This window comes from Orcinus orca, chromosome 4 (assembly GCF_937001465.1).
Source record: "Orcinus orca chromosome 4, mOrcOrc1.1, whole genome shotgun sequence".
Classification (NCBI taxonomy): Eukaryota; Metazoa; Chordata; class Mammalia; order Artiodactyla; family Delphinidae; genus Orcinus; species Orcinus orca.
In genome coordinates this window covers 105,723,657-105,747,713 of record NC_064562.1, presented here as the reverse complement: position 1 = coordinate 105,747,713, position 24,057 = coordinate 105,723,657, and the positions used below count along the sequence as shown (strand labels likewise).

General features: G+C 37.4%; 1 protein-coding gene across 2 annotated transcripts in view; it reads right to left on the bottom strand.

Annotated features, from left to right (window-relative positions):
* The window catches only part of ADGRA3 (adhesion G protein-coupled receptor A3), a 119,011-nt gene that overhangs the window by 3,552 nt on the left and 91,402 nt on the right, over positions 1 to 24,057 (bottom strand). For both annotated transcript variants that reach the window (XM_004266197.2, XM_033421595.2), the window contains 5 exons: positions 20,721 to 20,934; positions 20,302 to 20,510; positions 10,616 to 10,740; positions 9,414 to 9,537; positions 1,441 to 1,586 (listed from right to left, as the gene is read on the bottom strand). In XM_004266197.2, the coding sequence (XP_004266245.1) occupies positions 1,441 to 1,586; positions 9,414 to 9,537; positions 10,616 to 10,740; positions 20,302 to 20,510; positions 20,721 to 20,934 (818 nt within the window). The remainder of the gene's footprint in view (positions 1 to 1,440; positions 1,587 to 9,413; positions 9,538 to 10,615; positions 10,741 to 20,301; positions 20,511 to 20,720; positions 20,935 to 24,057) is intronic.

Below are 24,057 nucleotides of genomic sequence, written 5' to 3'. Positions count from 1 at the left end.
CCTTCCCACCCATGGAACCGCTCTCCCCCAAATCTTCAATGTTCTCTTTCAATTCTTCCCTTTATCTGCTATGGCCCACTGATACGGCCCAGGGATCATTCTTAACTAACTTTTCTCTAGGAGAGGTTGCTCGTTATCAGTGCTTCAACGAACACACGTGAAGACATCTCCTGTCCAGAGTACACGTAGCTCGATTTCTCTGCTGAGCACCAGACTCCCAAAATGTAAACTTTCCACGACAGAGTACTGGTGAGCCCACCTCCCCTGTGCTTACCCTCCCGGAGTCTCCGCATCTGCTTTTCCTCTATGATTTTCTCAGTTGATGGACGCACCATCTGCAGAGGGGCCTTAGCGAACTGGAGTAAACACTCCGCAGCCACCTTCGAATCCTGGCACACACCCTCAAATCCAACTGGCCATCAATCCTGGAGAAACTGCCTCAAGTGTCCGAACACGTATCCTCTCTAATCTCCATGCCACTGTTGTAGCTGCAGTCCTCACGGGGACCCCCGAATGACCTCAGTGGAATTATTTATATATGCCCCCTACCCTCCAGCATTCCAATGTAGAGCCCACATTTTAACCTGGCCCCCCACCAAGGCCTGAAACGCAGTTTTCACTCTGAATCCTACTACTGTACACTGTACACCCTAGGTTCCTGCCTCTGCCAAACTGCACTTCTCAAATTTGCTCAGCTCGCCACGGGATCCTGTATCTGTAGTGCGACCTCCATCCCTTGTGCCGGTGGTCAAGCAACTCCTAATAGCCTACCATCCCCCCGCAGAATTAATTGCTCCTTTGTTGATACTTTCAAATAACACATCTCCACTCCAGCTCTTACACAGCTGCAGCGGGTTCTTCTTTCAGATTGTCTCCTCAGACTGTAAACCCCTCAAGGGCAGGAGGTTTTCCTTCAGTCCCTGGCCCAGGGCAAGGTACACATCCAGCATTCAACACACTCAGAGACACTGATCGACTGACTTCTACTCATCCAGCACAAGAATCCATTGACAACGGATTCAGATTGTAATGGTAGGAAGAGCATGACCCCAAAACTGTTTTGTCTTTTGTAGAGAATAACCACATGGATATGTACTTGACTAGGTTAAAATCTATCCCATGACCTCAAGGAAATAAAAACAGCTCATATTTTCACAGAGCTTACTCTGTGGCCAGTACCATCTTAAGTGCTTTACAAAGGAAGTCACTTATTCCTCACAACAACTCCGTGAAGGAGAATCATTCCCACTTTGTATGAGATAGAAAGGCATAGAGAGGATACATAACTTCACAAAGCACTCCCAGTTGCAAGGCTACTTACAAGTCCATGTTTTTTACTTTCCAAAATTCACTGAGCAATTTTTTGTTATGACCATGCTTCATTAAATTTAAGATGTAATGGACATTTAACATAAAACAGTACACAAAGATATTAGATACCTGAGCATTGGTCTTGGTGGAGGTGGCAGCTCATCAGGATCCTGGCATCTTTTAGCTTTTCTAGTGACTTGTTTGTAGATATTTCGAGCTGTCACTCCCACCCAGAGAACTGTAGCAAGGGTGGAATAATGAAGAATTATTCCAACCTAGAAAGAAGATTGAAGAATACATGAACTAAAACAAACAAAATTCCCCTTTACAATCATAAAGTACAGTAGCTGCCAGTAAACTTTATCAAAAAGATTGGTAAGTTACTTTTGAAAATCTGACTCAAAAACAGTATGAAGGTGTATTCTAATGATCAATTCCTTCGCCTGCTGATAAAACAAAGAAAGCACTCTAACAGATGTATAATAGAGGATCAAATCAACAGCTGGACCTAGGAGGCCCACGGACTACAACTTATACCCAAGATGACTCTAAATATATCACGGAATTCACTCCTGGACAATAAGCCAAAGACATGTTACTCATAGATGCTATGTTATAAATTAGAGTTGAGTTCCTAAAGCCCATTTTAAGGAGGAATATAGAAGTCAAGGGTAACTAGAGGGTGGAAGTCACAGCACACAGAGCCAGAGACCTGAGTAGTTCTAATTCAGAGCTTTTATATATCCAAATGGTAAGTGAGCAATATAACAGATTGATCATTTTAAGTGAGTGAGCTCTGAAATCAACAAGTTTGCCTGGTTTTAAAACAAGAATCAACCCCTTATGACACCTTAGCAAGCCTGCATAACATTTCAAGCATTGTTTTCCTCATCTGTAAACTGAGAATATAAAACTACCATGAGGCTTTGAAAAAGACAGTCTATATAAAACATTTAGCACATCGCCTGGTCCCTGATAAGCAATTAAAAATACGGCAATATTTTTATTATTACTTATTAGGAGTATGGTTTTAAGAAAATAATGTCAACCTTTCCGAAATTAATGTTTCTCATTTGAACAGTGGAAGGATTATCAATAACCATCTCTAGGGATTTTGTAGGGACTGAATGGGCACAAGACCTGAGACATAATAAGTGCTTGATAAATGATGGATAATTGAAATATATGTAAATGACACCAAGTTTCTTCCCAGAGGGGTGATGAGGGGCATGTTTATCATGTAACCTGTGTTTGAAGCAACACCAGTTAAAGATAAAATTCTAGATGAAGATATGTATGGGGCTAAGAGAGGTTTAAAATCTGTTTTAAAAAAAATAAGTACATGGGTCACTGGAGCAGAAAGGACATAGTTCAGCTTTCTTATCTAACTACTTACTATCTTTTTGATTCTTTCTTCTTATACAATGATTACAGGTAAAATCCTATTAATGAAAAGCTCCAAGGGGAAAAAAAAATTTGTTTTTAAAGGATGGCTCTCCAATTTCAAGAAAATCAAACTGATTGACATTATCAAACCTAGGTCAGTAATAGAAGCATTTAGACTGCTGCCTAAGGCGCATTTTAATGAGAACCGATCTGCAGTTAAACGTGGTGACATAAAAGCTCAGGTATTATTTTGCAGGGCAAGATACTAGGGTGGTCACTGTCCTCTTAATGACTGGAAGGGCTAGGAGGGTGGATCCAGCCCGGCCAAACCAGAGCGGTCGGAGTATCTTCTTATTAAGAAGAAAAGTGGCTCCTTGGTTCTCGTTAGTTTTACTGACTGCACTATAAAAGCAAAATTTACAGATATAAGTGGAACAAATAGCATAAAATAACCCTTTGAGCTACCTGGAGTCACACGAAATATTGTAAATAAAAATAGTATCCTTGGATTTGGTGCATAGAAACCAAACATTCAAACAAATCACTGATATTGACTCAAAATGGTATACTCTACTGTTGCTAGTTTTCTCTGACACAGAGGTCAAAAGAATGAGACAGGGCTGTAAATAAGTTTAAAAATAGAAGTTAAAAATACTTTCAACGGAGGTGCAAGATGGAGAATTTTCTTGTTTTAGATCTAAGAGGTAAAACTCAACCTTTAGATATTGAAGTGTTTCTTATGGCATTTCAAAACATGCAGAAGAAGTCTGCACACCTGAAAGATACTGAAGTCTTCTAGTTAAACAATTATTACCAACAGTGGAATTTCAGGAGTCTGATGTCACCTGCTAACAGTCACATAAGCAAATCACCGAATATTCCACAAGAACCAGAATAAAGTAGTAGGCACTGAGAACTAACAGAGAGGGTGTTCCTGTCTTTTGAAAGGAGAGAGGTGCTTCCTATTTCATTCTCCATCAGACACTTGGGCTATACTTGAAATATAACCTCACTGTCACAATTTCTTCCAAATAAACAAGAAATACATGTGGGAAATCTGTAAACACTTTGGAAATAAATAATCTAATTCATTAGGGCATGTAAACAATTCATTAGATGCAACAGATTAGAACTTAAGAAAGTCACCTTACCTCAGGGACGACAATATCCAAGGTTGCAAAATGGATACAAAATACTTATCCTGAACAGTCGCACTTTATATACTCGTTACCGAACCATAAACTGCTCACATACCAGAGACCAGACATTGTAACAATTGGATTTTTAACCACCAATAAAACTACAATAGTACAGCATGCACAGCCAAGTGTGCAAAAAATGATCTTTATACTCAGTCAGATATGAATATATATAAAAATTAAGAGCTTCCACTTTTGAACGCCTGCTATGTATCCCAAAATGTATCAGACAATTTTGTGCATGCTTCTATTTCGTCCTCTTAGCATCCCCATTCATTTAGCGTTACAGACAAGGAGGCTGAGGCTGAAAGAAGTTAAATCATCCACCAGAGGTCACATGGTCAGTGGCAGGGCTGCAACTCACAGTAGACCCCTCTACTCTGCGGGTCCTCTCTCAACAGGCAAGCACAGTTATTGGGGTGGGGTGGGGGACAGGACACACAGAGTCAAAGAGACTGTCATTTGAATCAGGCCTCTGCCACCCAAAGGCCCTAGTGACTTGGGGCAAGTTTTTTCAATCATCTAAGACTCAATTTCTGTACTAATAAAATCTGTGAGTAAGAAATACTTCCTAGGGTTAATATGAAATTTAAGATGACAAACTTGCAGTAGTTGGCAAGTAGAAAGCTCTTAATATCCACAGGTTGAATCCTTCCCGATGCATCTCACATGCCACTGCAGCAGTCCTCTGGATAAAAGACATCAGAGAACACCTGAGAAGGTCAGCTGGCACGATATTTAATAGATTAAATCATGAAGTGGTAGAGCAACAAGGTAACTTAAATAAGATCCAGCCAAATCCTTTCACTGCATAGCTAAGGAAACCAAGGACCGGAAAATTAACGCTCAAGCAGTTAACGCTCAGCAGCCCGGCACGACCCAGAACCCAGATCCTTTCCCACCTTGAGTCAACAGCCCCTTCTACTCTATCACTCAGCTTCTCCGTTCTCCTTTGGATCCTCTTGCAAAAAGAGAGTTCAAGGCTATAGAATGTGTCCACGGCACCACCCAGAACAGATGACCAAAGAAGCAGAGTGGGAAGTACCTGGCTGGTGGGGCATTTAATAACCTCGACCAATCACTTCGGGGAGGAACCTGTATTAGAACCTGTCCACACTGTTCATAAAATACGTGAGCTCTAAAAGGGAGAAAAGCCAAATCTACACCGATCATGTGCACATACAAAAACTGCCTGTGAAAGGTGGACACTTTAGGGTTCAGTTTTAGAGGTGGAAGAAGAGCCCAAGAAACATGAAGCCCCTACTAAGGTTAGGTAACTAGTCATACGGGCTGTTCTGGCAGACACAGCTGGCTACTAACTGAATTAAGTATTAGAATAACAAAGTGAAGTAAGTCATGTCTGGGTCAGAAATAACAAGAATGATGTTATGTCTTTCACAGAGGAAGGAAAGAACACTGTTAAAAAGAAAAAAAAGAACAGAAGAAAACAACCTGTCCATCCCCCACCCTAGCTTTTCTGGGTAAATCCTTAACTAACAGACATTTGTTATTGAGACTCTAATAACTCAGTGCAATCCCTGCCCTTTTCATTCTAGAAATGGTACAAAATACCATTCAGGATGATGAAAGGCAGTCATCTTTACTATGGCCTCTTTCTGTTCATTTCCTTAGTGAAATAAATTTGTCTATTCCAAGAAATCAATGAATATTTTTTAGATAGAATTGAGACTATTACTACCATTGTGTGCTGAATACACTCCTAATTGTTCATGCTCAAAACAGCTCCAGGTGGAATGATTTCTACTATTAGCAAACAGAGGCCTTTTTTGTTCATTTATCCAATATCTGCTGAGCACCTACTATGCGTCAGGTCTTACACTGATTCTTGGATAAACACTGGTGAATCGAATCAATATAATTCCTGCTCCTGTAGCGCTCTGAGTCCAGAGACAACAAATAGGTAAACAACAGTCAGTCACAAAGTTTTGTAGGCACCATGGAATTTTAATAAGCACCAGAGGATAATGAGGGGCGGGGGGTGGAGGGACTGCATCTCTGAAACAGTGACAGTAAACTGAGACCTACAAAGTGAGTGGGAGTGGGCCAGGTAAAGAAGGGGAGAAAGACTGAGAAAAGAGAAGCACTGTTTTTTGTACATGTATTAAGTTGGTCCGAGATCCGTTACCTAACTTCTCATAGGCTCCCTAACAAATTTGTTTTCAGATGTATAGTAATGGCCTGAAACAGGGAAATATTCTGCACTGCTAAGAGGTAATTATATCAATAACAATAGTAGTAATAGCTAGCGTCTAACTGAGCATTTACTGTATGCCAGGCACTCCTGAGTCATTTAATCCACTCAATTCTTATGTGCGCGCGCGCACGCGCGCATACATACTTTCAATTGGATCTCATGAATACGATATTGGATTAATCATCAGCCTTAGGTTAATGACCATCCTAATGATTGGGCCAAGCACAAAAGCATAGCCTGCCTTTATTTAGTTATTTAATTACCTATTGCTAATAACAGGTGTCCAAGAATCTTTCAATAAGACAAAAAGTAAGATGTTGACAAAAACCTGTATCAAACCATATGGTCCCCTTCACCCAAGGTAATCATCACCCTGTATCCTGTGTTTATCATCCCTTTGCTTTCCTTTTCTATACAGTTTTGTTGCACTTATATATTTTCATTAAAAGTGTGCTGTTTCATTTTAGTTACATTTACCTTTATTTTAAAAAAAGATATCAGGGTGAATGTCACTTACGGGACTTAATTTTTCACTTATATTCCTGAGATTGACTCACACTGCTATGCCTTGTTGTAATTCATTAATTTTGACTCTTGTGTAATATCACCGTTTATTCATTCACCCTCTCAGTGATCGACACTGGGGTTGCTTCCAGGTTTCTGCTACTGTGTAGAGTGCTGCTATGAATATTCACAGGCACACGCCTGTTCCACGTGTGTCAGCTCACTCTGAGCCCAGGAGTGGGACTGTGGGTCCAGGGTGTGTGAATGCTTACCTTTAGAAGGTAAAGCCTCCTGGAGTCATCCGCTTACATTCCCACCATGTATAAATAAAACATGTGGATCCACATGTTCTTCAATACTTGGCATTGTCAGGCTTAATTTTTCTGACAGAAAAACGCATAGTATGGTAGCTATCTGAATTTGCATCTCCGTGACCACCAATGCCATGGAACATCTCTTCAGGCGTACCCTGGCCCTGTGTTTACTCTGCTGTCTGTCATTCTCGCCACTTTTCCTACGGTGCTGTGTGTGGCATTCTCACTGATTACAGTTTTTAACATATATATATATATATATATATATATATATATATATATATATTATTCTAATGCTCTGTCAGTGGTTATGTATTGGGAATAGTTTCTTCTAATTTGAAACTTGTCTTTTCACTTTCCTTAGGAATCTTAATTTTTCAAAAAGATCTTATTTTTAATTTAGTTCAATGTATGTCCTTTCTAGTCATATTTAAGAAATCCCTCCTTATCCCAAGGATTATGCTATTTTCTAATATAAATGTTCACTCTTTGGTTTGGACTTATGTAAGTTTTTAATCTACCCAAAGTTGACTTTTTAAAAATGGCTTCAAGTATAGATCCATTTTAATCTTTTTCCAGATGGATTTCCCCAGCTCCCTTAACTGTACAGTGGTCTGTCTTTACCCAACTGATGAGGCAAGTAACCTCTGTCTTGCACCAAAGCTCTGCATGGGTCTGCTTCCAAGCTTGCTCTTCTGTGTTGGTCAATTTATCCATCCCTACACCAAACACTACAGTTTTAACTACAACAGCCTCAAAAGTTTGGATCATTAGAAGTCTTCCTATTCTACTATTTTCCAGAAGTGTCCTAGCTATCTTTGGTTCTTCTTTACTTTCATATAGATTCAAAGACCATTTTATTGAGTTTCATGAAAAATTCTCTTATCTATAGGTTAATTTAGGAGGAACTGCCACCTTTCTGATTTTAATTCTTCCTATTCTTGGACCTAATGTATCTTTCCATTTATTTAGGTCTTCTTTAATATATAATAAATTTTTACCTGCAAATCTTGAACACTTTTTATTATTTCGAAGTACTTGCTATTTTTTGATACTATATAAACGATACCTTCTCATTAATTGTTTTCCCATAGTTGCATTTCTGCATACTAGCAGCAAAATTTTGTACATTAAACTACATTTTAAAAAAACTATATTCACTTTTGCTAAACTTTCCTATTTTTTTCAAATAATTTACCTGGAAATTATTTTAACTTTTTTAATATAAATAATCACATCATCTGACAACAACTCGATTATTATTCCCAATTTACAGGTGAGAAAACTGAGACACAAAAATGTTACATATTGAAATTGGGATCTAGAAAAGATAATTGTATTCCTATGTTCATGTAGTGTTACTCACAACATCCAAGAGTTGGAAACAATCTAAATGTCTATCAATAAAGAAAATGTGATGTATACATACAACGGAATATTTACTCAGCCATAAAAAAGGAAATCCTGTCACATACTACAACATGGATGAACCTTGAGGACATTATGCTAAATGAAATAAGGCAGTCACAGAAGGAAAAATACTGCATCATTCCACTTATATGGGGTATTTACATAGTCAAGCTCACAGAGACAGGAAGTAGAACGGTGGCTGCCAGGAGCTGAGGGGAGGGGGAAATTGAAGGTTGCTGATCCGTGGGTATAATTTCAGTCATGCAAGATGAAAAAGTTCTAAAGATCTGCTGTACAACATTGTCCTTAGACTTAATAACTGTACTACACACTTAAAAATTTGTTAAGAGGGTAGAACTCATTATGTGCTTTTCTGCAATTAAAAAAAGTTAAATAAATTGCCCATAGAAACACTGGAAACAGTAGAGCTGAGATCCAAATCTAGGTAGTCTGAACTCAATACTCTGTGACACTGCTTGCTATCATGTACATAGAAAAGAGTATGCAAATAAATAAAATTTTACATATTTCCTATTCACATATTAGTTTTGATTTTTTATACTTACACTGCAAAAATACTATTTACTAAGGCTACATATGTAATAATTTATTTGAAATTAAGAGTTGACCATATTTTTAAATTCTTTATATGTACCACAGATAAAAAGTTTCTCATTTTTACATCTTACAGTTAAAATTTTTTCTAATTCCTACTATTTTCATAAATAGATAAAATAATTTTTAAAATCCTACTGTCGGAAAATGTCACTTCTCTTTCAATCATAGTCAGGATTTTATAAATTTTTTTAATTAAATGTTTGGCATTATAACAGGCATGACAAGTAGCACAAAATTCCCCAAGACAAAAAGACAAGCTCCATAAGTCATATATTCAGTTGTGAAACGATAATTCAGAATTTGAAGTATACTGGTAAACTGTTTAACTGACATACAGTTTGACTTTAATTAGCTAAAGAAAAAAGCTTTAAAGAAACAATTTTCCTTTTATAGTTAATGAAACATGACATTTCTAATAGCAAATTTTTTTCATTTCAGTTTTTTACTTTGACTTACTGCTTGGCAGACGCTGGCATTTCTGGTTTGAGTTACTCCTCCCACAAAGATCACACATGTCAGAAAAATATGAAAGCATAAGTTCACAAGCATGTGCCAGCCTTTGAGACTGATTCTAATCAAACTGTTAAAAGAAAAGGGAAAAAATAAGACCCAGGTTAGTATACTTGAAGCTGGACATCTTCAAGTTAACATTTCCAACTCATAACAGGCCAGATGTAAATGTTTAAACATTCTATTAAAATATACAATCAGACACACACACACACACACACACACACACACACACACACAGGGTTTGAGAAATCACTCAATACAGTTTCTTAACATTTAACTTTGCAATACAGTAAAAAAGACAAGTCAAATGGAACTACTACGTCCACTAAAGGCTAAACAAAATCTCCATAATAAGAAATATGTGAGCTTTTGTTAGTTACAATGTCTTATGACAGATGGATTACTTGTTTGCTTCCCAGAGATTTCTGCAAGGTGCCAAGCTCTATTATTCCTGACTTACTAGGATAACATGGTCTAAATGCCCAGTGCATTTCTTCCTGGCCTTTCATAATGAAATGCTGAAGTCTCTCTTTTTTACATCAAAATCTCCTTGTTTCTTAACTAAATATCAAGAAATGTCACACATGTCCAGCTTAAAGAGGAAAATACATTCTAGCAAAACCTCTTGTAAAGTGAATTTCTGCTTAGAAAATCCTTTCAGCTCATTATTTCTCACCATAAAATAAAAATTTCTGTAGTTTTGCCTCCAATTAACAAAAACCATATCCCACACTTAAATTCCACAAACATTCTTAAATGCTGTCTATAAAAAAGAATATCACAACAGGCAAGAATTTATAAAACAGGAATAATACCACAGTCTGGTTCTGGGAGACACATCTGCAGGTAACCAGGCTCTACCTTATCTCCCCCCCATGCCCCACCCCCCAGCCACCAACACAGACTTCCCATATTCTTTCCCAGGTACAAACCCAGCAAAGTGACTGAGTGCTGTAGAAGATGAATTTACCATCACAGGCACTAATTATTTATGTCTTGAATTGCATGAAGTGAAGAAGGCCTGTAGGTATTCTGAAGTAATCGTCCTTACTTTGGAAGGATAGCATGGTATTAAACTCAGTTTTATCCTAATTAAATGTGAAATAAACTCCACAGACCTCTATTCACAAAGTGTTATTTCTTACCTGTGATGGTATATGTAACTGACGATGACCACTAAGAGGCAGAAGAGAAGAATGACAGCCGTGGTATAGACCACAGGGTGCAAGAGATTGGCTGCCTGGGTATAGAGTTCAGATCCTGTCAAATCCTAAGGGGGGGAAATGAAAGCATTATTCTAGGAGCACTTCTCTGGACATCTAGTTACTGAGATCTTCTCAGTGACTAAAACCTACTGATAAACAGAACTCTGGCCCTTACATCTCTTCATTTTATTCAAGGACTATGGTTCACGCTATTTTCCTCACACATTACTTTGCCCTCCTAACTCCCACGTGTTAACTACTCATGCAGTGTGTGTATACACATACACTCACACAGACACACACACTCTTGTCTTACCATAGACCATCTGCTTTACAAATCTGAATACTGACTCTCCTATGAGGGTAATGGAGAGAGAACAGCAGTGATTTAGAAGGGCAACCACAGACTTCATCCTTTTTGATGCCCTTTCACCCACTTATCACTCTGTGCATTCACCAGCTGATAAAGCACAAAGCAGCAGCATCTTCAAGTCAATAAAGCCTAAATAGATCTCTCTAACCTCCCACAGTCAAGTTCAACAAATATGAATGAACCAGACATGGTGCAAAGCACAGGGACAGAGTGGTAAACCGTGGTTCTTGCCCTTGAAGAGCTGAAAGTCACAGGGCACTAAGATGCACAATCAGATCACAGTAATGTTTGATGAACAAGAGAGCAGCCCGGTGATGGGAGCGAAGAGGTCAAAGATCAGTTAACAGTAAATAATAATAGCAAATCACTTACATAGCATTTACTATAATCCAGGCACGGTGCCAGCACCTTACACAGAGTAACCCTATGAGCTGGGTATATTGTTAGCCCATTTCATAGCCTGAAAAACTGAGGCACAAAGAGGTTAAGTGCTGGGAAGGAGGATTAGATCCAAAAGAGCTTGGTTACCAAGGTTGTGATCCCAAAACCAAGGCAGACAGTGCCTTCCTAAAATGAAAACAGTGGATAGCTTAATGCTTCCTTCCTTATAAAGGACCAAAGCAGGCTGGGAGGACGCCTGCACCCAGGCCGGACAACCAGGGTTTCAGGGTCAAAGCTGTAGATTTACCAGATCCTAGCACTAAACTCTCTTTCTAAACTGATTCTGAAAGCTGCAAAAAGGTCAGCTGGATGTGGGAAGGCGTTCATAATGGGTGCACCTCCAATCCGGAAGTTCTTGAGACAATTCCGGAAACTAGAAAAACTAGATGAAAGACAGGAGGGAATGGGTGACAGACAAGGACACTGAAGACGGGCTCAACGGAGTAGGGAAGGAAGCAGCACATTTTCCCATAAAAGAATCAGAGACTGACAATGTATAATTACAGATCCAAAAAGATCCTATTAGAACACCTTAACAAGCCCCTCACCGTAACAAATTACGAACAGAGGCCACGGAGCCTGACAAAAATCAGAGTTAATGGGCAACTGTGAGATACCACACAGAAAACTGCATTCCAGCCCAGGCACTCGACCCCACTGTGATGAGTCTCGAACATACAGTCCTTCTCTTTATTCGATAAATGTTAACTGGGTACCCACCATGGCAAGGCGCTACGCTAAGCACTGGGCATCAGCTAAATGCAGGACCCTCCAGGGCTGACAGTCTATAAACTAAGACTCGAAAAGGAAAATACAAGACAAAAGCCTACCGCCACCATTCTGAACCTGCCCTTGTGAGATGCCCGCGGGATCGGTCGATGGTACACAGCTTCAAGGTACTTGCATTCTGCTAAAAGTCCAGAATATTAGAGGAGAAATTCAAAAACTACTAGGGCAACTGGAACCAGTTAAACGCTAGCTGGAGTGCACACATTTCCCCTCGCTTCTATGAAAAGCTCCTCTTCCCATGTAGACTAAATAATTGAGGATTAACTTTCAGTGTCCAGAATGTGGTCTCTAGACTCTTTCCATGCGCTGCCTGCTTTCCATTTCCTCCAGGAAATGTTCAAGAATACGTCACCACTTACTAGCTGTATGATTTGGGGCAGTTACTGAGATGGAGATACCACAATTATCTCATCTGGCAGGATCTGAGGAAGGGGCAGAAGGTGTGTACGCGTGTCTTCCACCAGCCTTTGCAGAGAATAACAAGACACAGGCGGCTGGATATTATCTAATAAAACATCAAAGTGCCAGCTCAGTTCTCAAAATATGTCATATACAATATTTACATTTAAAAGAAATTAGGGCTTCCCTGGTGGCGCAGTGGTTGGGAGTCCGCCTGCTGATGCAGGGGACACGGGTTCGTGCCCCGGTCCGGGAGGATCCCACATGCCGCGGAGTGGCTGGGCCCGTGAGCCATGGCCGCTGAGCCTGCGCGTCCGGAGCCTGTGCTCCGCGACGGGAGAGGCCACAACAGTGAGAGGCCCGCGTACCACAAAAAAATAAAAAAGAAATCAGTCGTTTTTCAAAAGCCAAATGTGATATAGTATGAGAAAGAAGCTAGATGTTGACACAGAGGACCCAGACTCTTAAAATTCCAAGGTAGGACTGCAGGAAGGAGCAAGTACTATTGACTGGTCACACAGAGCACTGCTTCTGCAGGGGCATTTTTGTTGTCACAACAAACTGAGCTTCCCAAGTGAAAGAGAACCTCTACTGAGAAAATGACCTTTGGAAAGGTGTGAAGAGCCAGAGAGTAAAACGGTTTAGGCTTTGCGGGCCAAGAGCAAATTGAGGCTATTATGCAGGTACTTGTTAACCACTTAAAATATAAGCATTAAAAAATTAAAAACCACTCCTAGCTTTCCAGCATTTAGAACATCAAGCAAACAAACAAATGGCAGCTGACTGGAACAGGCCTGTGGGTCAAATGTCTGCCAGGGTTTGCAGACCCGCTGCCCAGTATAAAGGAAACAGATCAAGTTAAGAAAAACCTCCTATCTTGATGAAAAAAATACAAGAGAATACTATTTAAAATAACTGCGAAGATCGGGATAGGAAAGAAGAGAAGTTAAAGATTAAAATAAAAGAGGTAAAGTAGAAATCCGAATCAAAATGATTTTCAATTACATCGGTCAACAATATAGGCTTTGTGATACCATAACGAAAACATTGGTGAATGGGGTCAAAAGGTACAGATTTCCAGTTATAAAATAAAGTCCTGGCAATACAGCGTGCAGTATGGGGATTATACTTAATAATACTATATTGCATATTTGAAAGCTGCTAAAAGAGTAGATCTTAAAAGTTTTCATCACAAGAGAAAAAAATTGTAACTGTATGGTGATGGATGCTAACTAGGCTTACTGTGGTGATCATTTTGCAATATACACAAATATCAAATCGTTACACTGTATACCCGAAACTAATACAATGCTGTATGCCAATTATACCTCTACTTTAAAAAATTCAGTATCTACCTGTACAGGGAGAGGAGGTGAGATCTCAAATACCCTCAAATCCTATAATTTCACTGCTACCTATGATTCTTGCTTTCACTCTTTCTCTTTTTATAAATGAAATCACTTATATTAAAAGAATTACTAAATACATGGTCCATAAATGGCCACTAGGAGACACCCATGAGAAAAAAAGTAGAAGTGTCATTCAGTTTGCAATATAGTGATATATAAGATAGGAAAAGTCTGTGCCTCTGGTGCTTACTCAACAGTCCATCACTAAATGGTGATCCTAGTCACTCTCTTTTATATGGTGCAAAGTTTAAGAAAATAGGCCAGAAAACGGAAAGTAAAGTTTTCCACCAAAATAAACTGCATCAATTCAGAGAATATTAGAATACCAGAAAGTATGTTAAAAACTGCAAAGATAGTTATTATTAAGGAACTGAATAAATGGAAGAAGAGTTTTTGAAATTCTTTGTTTACTTGACAGAGATTCACACATTTACAAGGGTTTACTTTTAGCCTAAGAATTACTAAATATGAAATTACTGGCAGTTTTAAATAATTCATTATCATCATATCAATAATAAGAATAATTATAAATCAGTAATTGTTTAAACTCACCAGGATCTGAATAATGGAAGGAAGTCCGAAGAAAAACATCTCAGGGTACCCTCTGTTTGTCAGAGTATAAGTATTTTGAAGAGTTTGACAATAAAATAAAATTTTAAAATAGATCTGAAATCAAAAATGTAAAAAAACCCACAAAAAACCAAAAAAAACCCCCAAGACTATGACGTCTATGTTGCTTTTAATTTTTCCCCTAAGAAACAAAGCATAACTTAAAGATTTTAATCCTTCTACCATACACCATACACAAAAGTCAATTCCAATTAGATCACAGACCTAAATGTGAAAGGTAAAACACACTTAAAGCTTCTTAAGGCAAACAAAGGAAAATATCTTCATGATTTGGGGGTAAGCAAAGATTTCTTAAATAGGACATAAAAAAGTACTACTAAAAAAATTTAGAAAAATTAGAAACTCTGCTCATAAAAAGACAACATTAAAAGAAAAAGGCATGTGTATAGACTGAATGTGTCCCCCTTCGTATGTTGAAATTTAACCTCCAATGTGACGTTATTTGGAGATGCTGCCTTTGAGAGGCGATTAGGTCATAGGATGGAGCCCTTATGAACAGGATTAGTGTCCTTTTACAAAAGAGATACCAGAGAGTTCCCCTGCCCCTTCCACCATGAGAGGACACAGAGAGAAGACAGCATCTATGATCAGGAAGCCAGCCCTCATTAGATACTGAATCTTCTAGCTTCTTGATCTTGGACTTAATTAAGCCTCCAAAACTGTGAAAAAAAAATTTCCACTGTTTGTAAACCATCTACTCTGTATTCTGTTCTGGCAGCTGAATTGATTAAAACAGGCATGAACTGAGAGAAGACATTTGCAACACATAAATCCAACAAAGAGCTCCTATTCAGAACTCATGAAGAATTCCTATAAACCAGTAAGAAAACAACAGACAACCAAATTAAAACTGGCAAGACTTGAGCAATAACTTCACAAAAGGGCATACCCAAACTGCCAATATGAAAATGAAGATGTACTCAACATGATTAGTCACCAAAGAAAGGCAAATTAAAACCACAATGATCAATCACAACACAACCACTAGAAGACGAAAACTAAAGATTGACAATATCAAGCATTGACAAGGATGTGGAGCAATGAAAACTCATTACTGGTGAGACTGTAAACCAATAAAACCACTTTGGTCAATTGCATGGCATTACCTACCAAAGCGTATGGGTGCCTAGAACCTAGCAATTCCACTCCTGAATGCACACGTCCATCAAAAAACATGTGCATGCATATATACAATGGAATATTACTCAGCCATAAAAAGAAACGAAATTGAACTATTTGTAAACAGGTGGTTGGACCTAGAGTCTGTCATAAAGAGTGAAGTAAGTCAGAAGGAGAAAGACAAATACCATATGCTAACACATACATATGGAATTTAAGAAAAAAAAAATGTCATGAAGAACCTGGGGTAAGACAGGAATAAAGACACAGACCTACTAGAGAATGGACTTGAGGATATGGGGGGGGGGAAGGGTAAGCTGTGACAAAGCGAGAGAGTGGCATGGACATATACACCTGCCAAACGTAAGGTAGATAGCTAGTGGGAAGCAGCCACATAGCACAGGGAGAACAGCTCGGTGCTTTGTGACCGCCTGGAGGGGTCGGATAGGGAGGGTGGGAGGGAGGGAGACGCAAGAGGGAAGAGATATGGGAACATATGTATATGCATAACTGATTCACTTTGTTATAAAGCAGAAACTAACCCACCATTGTAAAGCAATTATACTCTAATAAAGATGTAAAAAAATTAAAAAAATAAAATTTTAAAAAAAAACAACAAAAAACATGTGCATGAATATTTACAGCAGCTTTTTCTTGATACCAGATCCTTGCAACAACCAAAATACCCATCAACAGTAGAATGCACAAATTTTGATATCTTTGCACAATGGACTACTATGCAGCAAAAAAAAAAAGAATAACCTGCTGCCACATGAAAAAACGAAGATGAATCTCACAGATGTAATGATGGGAAAGAAACCAGACACAAAGAGTGCATGCTATACATTTCCACTTATATGGAACTGGAAAAACTTATCTACAGTGATAGACATCAGAAGGGTTATCTCTTGAGATGACAGTGGAAATTAACTAGAAAGAAACATACCAGAGCCTGTGAGTGCTCAAGTAAAAGTCTTTATCTTGATGGCAGCTAAATATGTGTTCACAGATAAAAATATCAAGCTATATAGTTAAGATCTGTGCACATTGCTCAATTAGCTCAATTTAACGAAAAAAGGAAAGTGTTGGTCCCCCTTTGATTACCAATTCTACTTCATATAATTTATCCTGCAGATTTTCTAATGTGTAAAATAATTTTGTACACGGAAATTATTGGAAACAAATAAAATTGAGGAATATGCAAATAAATTATGGTGAGATCATAAAATAATATTCAGAGGTGAAAAAGAATGAGAAAGTTTTTTAATACTGATATGGAAACTTTCAGAAAGGAAATTTAGTAGTGGGATTAAGAAGACATTTCTGGAGCCTGGATTCCAATTCCAACACTAACTACCTTTGAAAACTTGGTCATGGTCCTTAGCCTCTCTATGCCTTGGTTTCTCCACCTGTAAACTGGGGGTAATAATAGTAGCAGTATACTTCATGATGTGGTCATGACGACCAAATAGGTTAATGCACATAAAGACTTGAGAGCACCTGGTATATAAATGCTTAATGAAAATTAGCCACTGCGATCACCAGCCTCATATCATCCTAAAAATACCACCTTCATAAGATATCAGCAGCAGCAGAAGATATATTGTTCCATGGACATCATTATCATTGTCATAAGATATACTGCTTCCCAGAAAAAAGCATGGTTTAGAACGTTTGTAGCATGCAACCTTCGTGTAAAAATGGAAGAAAATAGGACCATGTATTCATTTTGTTGTAATATACATGAAAATCTCTTCAATAATCTGTAAAAAACTAATCAGGGGTTACCTATTTTGTGGAGAAGAAGTGATAAGACAGAGGGTTGGGAGTTCAACTTTTCACTGTACATCAGTGTTAGAAATAACTGAAACATTTGATCCATGTGAATGTAGTACCTACTTAAGAATTATATAAACAAAAACATTGCTAGCATTCACGTTCAATTATAGAGTAAATGAAACCAAAGTTCACTTTCATTCAGCAAGTTTTATATAAACAAAGTTTAAAAACTAGACGTGTAAAAACAAACGAGTGCGCTCTGGTTTCATGTATTTCTAGGTGAATACAATAACAAAAGGGGAATCAAGGTATAGTGATTATTTTATCTTCACTACCATTACCAATTAAGTAGTAAGTACTATCATAAATAGTTTGGCCCTACTCATTCAGTTTTTTTGTTCCCTACTGACCCCAGCTCCTAGAAAGTTTCCTGCTCAATTGGCTATTTCCAATCGTATCATTCAAACAAACCCAGTTTCTGCTTAACTTTTTTCCTTGAGAACTTGGGATATAAATGGCTATCGCAGGATGTCTACTGAATCAAACTATGGTATCTCTTCGAGATTTACAAACAAATACATTCTTTTGTATCATTTTTTAAATACAAAATTATTTAAAACCAGAGCAGGAAAAGTTTTATGGGCTAGCTGCCAAAACAGGAATTTAGACGTGCTATATAAAACCCAATATTAAGGCAGTTTTCAAGAAAAATAGCATTTTACCTATTGTTCATAGTGTCAGGCAAGGAAAAACAGATGTTGACTTCTAATTTTTTAAAGCTATTTCTTCTATCTTAGGCATGACTTATTTAAGAGTATGTATGATTTCATTAACTTTGCCTTCATGTTTCATTAGCAACTCCAAAAATCCCATATACTAACTTTATTACAATTTTGTCAACAATTTCAGATACATCTCACCTTGCTGCCTCTAGGTGGCATAGCTATATTTAAGAAAAGCGAAAGGATGTTCTTTGAAAATAGAAAAAAATCTTGGTGCTATTTCTTAAAGAATTGTGTATCACATTTTTTAAAAGATTAAAAGTATGAAAGATAAAAGAATAGCTTATTCCTTCAAGAAAAGGATTATACTAATTTAAATTGTTGAACAGCTAGGAAGTTCAAAAATAGATGTTTTAAACTGGTATTAAATTAAATAAAAATAAAAGTTTCACATGGTACAGTGTGTCATGTCTTTAACAATGAAGTTTATAAAATGCCTTTTGTGTGTGTCTGCGTTTCATTTCTCTTGCCCAACTTTTTCTAGTTAACTACTAAAAAAACTTCAGATGCTGCTGCATCTCTCTTACTTCTCCTTCAGTACTTCTCAGTTTCATGTTACTTTATAATCAAAACCTGAATGAGAAAACACTTTCAAAGTGAAAGAGAAAATGCTTCGTATTTTAATTACTACTTCAAGCTTTCTTTGAAAGGTGACTACAAAACAACAGAATGTGAACTTACAGAAACCAGACTCAGACTTACAGAAATCAAACATCTATTTGTGAAGAGAGTCCTAAACTATCAACACTAACTTTAAGCCCAAAAGGACAGATGACTGATACAAACACAGCTGAGTCTTTGCTAGTGTAGACTTTACCCACTGTCAGCTGGGCTGAGTAACACACACATTAATCCTTCTGCCCTGCCAGATAATCTACTTACTCCTCTGCCTGTTTGGGACACTAGGTAATGTATCCTAAGTTGAGGAGCAAAGAGAAAACTAAAACACAGAATTGAGGAAAATCTACTCTAATTCAAGCTTGCTTCAAGACCATTTCCAGTGGTAGACGCTCTTTTGTCTTTTTAAGAAAATAATACTTCACCTAAAGTAAAATATATCACATTTCAAGATTATTTGGTGCTTTGATAAAATACTGTCTAGATGAGCTGGAGGCAGAAATCAGAATGCAGGCGTCCTCACTCCCAGGCTAGCCTCAAGCCATTGCTGGGAAATGTCCTTCACAGTCATCAGTAATTCCTTATGCTCTGAATGCATGTATACATACTCCAGGATGTTAGTATCTTATAATAACCACAATATGAAATAAAAACTAGCATGGCTAATTTCATAATTATCAACTCAGGAATCAGATTCACTTAAATGACTCATTAATAAAAAGATCTGTTCCTATACATTAATAACTGGTTATTCTACCAAAGATTAATAGACACGTAAAATGGTAAATAACACAAGACATTAACACTGAAGATATTTGGGTCAATACTGTCACTTGCAGCAACTAAACTGAAATTATCACCATTACTCTAAATTCAAAAGGAGTCTAAAAATTATGATGTGTAGTGGGATAAGGCACTAGATGGCAAAGAAGGAAAACCTCTCACTGTTCACTGTGCATCTTTGGGCAAAATGAGTCACGCTTTCTGGGTTGAGAGTTGGACTGCATACACCCAAGATGTTTCCAAATTTTAAGGTCAAGGTCTAGTTGAATGGATTTGCTTACAAATTTTACTGAAAATTCCTATGCCAAATTCAATCCCATACATTTCACTTCGTAGTAACTCAATTTCCCTTTAAACTCAGAATTACACCAAAAGTCGCCTCTTACTTAAAGAGAGCAATTATGTCAAAAGTTTTAAAAAAACAATCTTCATTTGAGCTTAACTACGCATAGAGAAAAATGAGAATACTTAAGTGTTTATGCATAACATTAACGACTGCCGTACCATTAAAACCGCATAGTTACTAAGGGAGTAGCACTGAATGGTGGTGATATTTTCATCTGAGCAGAGTATACGGCACCCATCTGACGTCCAGCCTCCTTGTCCATTCAGCAAATCAAAATCCCACTGGGCGGCCACAGGATCTGCTCCGTGCGCAATTCGACGCAGTGTCACATTAACAGGGATGTGGTGGGTATCGATGTTCACACCATCTGGAGGATATGGGAAATAAAAATATTTCTGAAACAAACTTCATAAACAATTAAATGTCAACTTATCCACGAATGGGAACTCTGCAAATACCTTTTCTTCACTAGTGACTCATTAAAACGAGAAGGAACAAAAATAAGCATCTTTAGGGACAGGGCACGATAAAGTCGTATTGTCCAGTGACTACAGGATGACATATGCCACAGACAAACCTATTTTGGTGAGAATCACTGGGGTAACCACTGTACGCCGTTTTCCATCATCGGCCAAATTCGTCGAATTCCCGGTGGCTGGAAAAAGCTTTCCATTGCGGAATGCGATGAGTTGAAGCTTATAGAGAGAGTCATCACTTGGTCTGACTTCTCTTTTTTGCTTTGGTGAGAAAAGGGAAGGAGGAAGCTGAATAGAAGCCTCTACAATAGTATTCTGAAAATATATTAAAAAAAAAACAAAACAGAAACAAAGAAGAGTTGTCATATTAGTAGGTAAAAACCAGGAGTATTTTAGATAGTTATGAATGTTGTCTAGTTATATGCTGAATATAGTTTTTAAAGGTAGGTATGTGAAATTTAATAGAACAATTTATCCATTAAGTAAACATCATATAATAGCATAGAACAAAAGAAGTAGAAAATGAAGAGAAAAGCAAACTCTATTTCAGAGCGCTAAAGTAGTGAACAAGGGGTTATTTCAAGCTATAAAGTGAATTTTCCCGATAATGTACATTGCTGAAGTAAATAGCATTAAACAGAACAGGGATCCCAGTGACCACTCTTCACATGAATTTTACAATGACAAAATATGGTAAATGAGCACAAAGGGAGCATATCACAAATGTGAGTATAATTAATTTGGGCTTCTGAAACTTTAAGGTGATTTATGATGGATTCCAACTGTCAAACGACAGAAGAAAGAAATTATACACAAACATAATAGAAGTTTAGATTCAGCAAACTTACTTTAGCAGAAGACTGAGACTAAGAAACACATCACGTTTAGGAAAACACAGTAACAAAGAGGAACAAGTGAAAATTCTGGCTGGGCACTGAGTGTTCTTCAGATTTCTTTATTAGGGATTTTAAAATTATAAATTATTCAGCATTTCATAAAAAATGAATCTGTACACCAGGGAGGCAAATAATTATCTAAAAACGTCCTTATTTTAAAGACATCACAAAGCCGCTTTCTTGGCACTCACTTCTCTCTCCAATCCAACATACACGATGCCAACAGAATTTCCTCTTCAACAAATCTGTTGTTATTTCAGTTCAAATAACACCTTGGTTCCCAAATGTTTAGAAACTATGGCCAAAAAGTCCTAAGTATGCCATATAATTTGGCTAATTTCCTTGTCCCAAATTCATCCCTAACTCTCCCTACACCACAAGACTGGGCCACACTGAGTTTATCACTTTTTGAAATCTCCTTCTTTTTAAATGCCACTGTGCACGTGTCAGCATCTCCGGCTGAAATGCTCCATGGTTCTTTTATTTGGTAAGCTCACACTGGTCAGATTTGATTTTCAGTAAGTTAATTCTGCTGGCAATGCAAAGGACAGAGGATCGGGACGAGAAAGGCTGGCAGCCAAGAGAAGGACGCTGCAAAGTTCTATAAATAGGGCTTTTGGTTGGGGGGGATGATTAATTACACGACTCGTCCAGATACTGCTTTTACAGGTAGGTGCTCCCTCCTCTAGACTCATGCAGCATTCTGTACACAGCTCCGTGATAACTAATACTTAAAAGTAGCACTGTGGATCTCACTGTCTGCTCCTCTTAACTAGAATAAGAGAATTTTTGAATGCAGATAATCTCATTTATTTTTGGATAGCCTATGATAATAATAGTTCCTGGCACTAGTATTTGATAAAATAGCCCATTGTTTATGAAATTAATGAAAGTCTGTGTGGCATTTTTTTTAAAGGTTCTACTGAAGCAAATGATTGACTTCAGATTTAGTTTTTAACTGCCGTGCTTAGAACAATGTTGTAACACAGCAAATAACCATAAATATCTGTTGGAAAAAAGTATTTCAGAAGTTTGAATATTGACAGTTGAATATTACTTTTAAGTTGAGGATGCCAAGAAAATATTCAGTAGAAATATTTCACCTAAGAAAACATATGAAAAGGTTTCTACTATTCTCACAAATATAACTTGATAGGAAAACAAAGTTTATTATAAATTCATTCACTAATATAGTATATTTCTACCAAGTATATAAATTTCTCCTAAGTATATAAGGATGCATGTAAAAAAGGAAAACATCAGTAGACTGATTTAATTAGAAGGTCAAAATCCTGAGGAACTGTTACATACCAGACATTTATTAAGCTTAAGTACTTTAAAATTCATAAAATAATTCTGTTGTGAACACAAAATAACTTGAAAACAAAGTGTAGCTCTCTGGAAAAGTTTTATAATAAATCAAATTAATTTAAAAAAGAGGTCATACTTTACTTTCTAAAAGAGCTGAAAAAGGAAATGACAACTATACTTTCTAGAAGTATAAGCTTTTTTCTACACAAATTTAAACTTGTAAAACCAACCCGACAACAACAAATGAAAAACCTCAGGTGTACTGAGATTCCTGAGAGATGAGAGCTAAAAATTCAAGGCTGTTAGACACTTAGATTTCTAAAACATCTTTCAAAGTCCAATAAAGGATATTACTAAATAATAATTATAGGTCCCCTGGGGTGGCCTGGGGTGCTGGAAAAGCAAACTTCACCTATATCAATAATATTTAATTTTTATAGTAAAAAAGTAACACCTGCATATTTAATCTCCTTAAAAGAAGTACTGATCATTTATTCCAGAAAGGTTGTAAATGTAATGAAAAAAATCACTAAGGAACACATCTGTCACATTTACTGTGACTATACTTTTTGCCAGTTAGTCTTAAGAACACAAAGGTAATAATTTCATTTAACCATATATTCATTTTTAAACATATGGATTACAGCAATGGAAATAGATATAATACATACAAATTATAGCTAATAAATCAGAAAAATCTCTCCTAAAAACCTCTGGGGAACCCTTGTACACTGTTGGTGGGAATGTAAGTTGGTGCAGCCACTACATAAAACAGTATGGAGGTTTCTTAAAAAACTAAACATAGAGCTGCCATATGATCCAGCAATCCCACTCCTGGGTATATATCGGACAAAACTGTAATTCAAAAAGACAACCTGCACCCTTATGTTCATATTCATAGCAGCACTATTCACAAGAGCCAAGATATGGAAACAACCTAAATGTTCTTCGACAGATGAATGAATAAAGATGTGGTACATATATACGATGGAATACTACTCTGTCATAAAAAAGAATGACATAGTGCCATTTGCAGCAGTATGGATGGAACTAGAGATTATCACACAGGAAGGAAGTCAGAAAGACAAATACCATATGATATCACTTATATGTGGAATCTAAAATATGACAACTTATCTATGAAACAGAAACATAGAGAACATACTTGTGGTTGCCAAGGAGGAGGGGGAGTGGGGAGGGATGGACTGGGAGTTTGGGGTTAGCAGAAGCA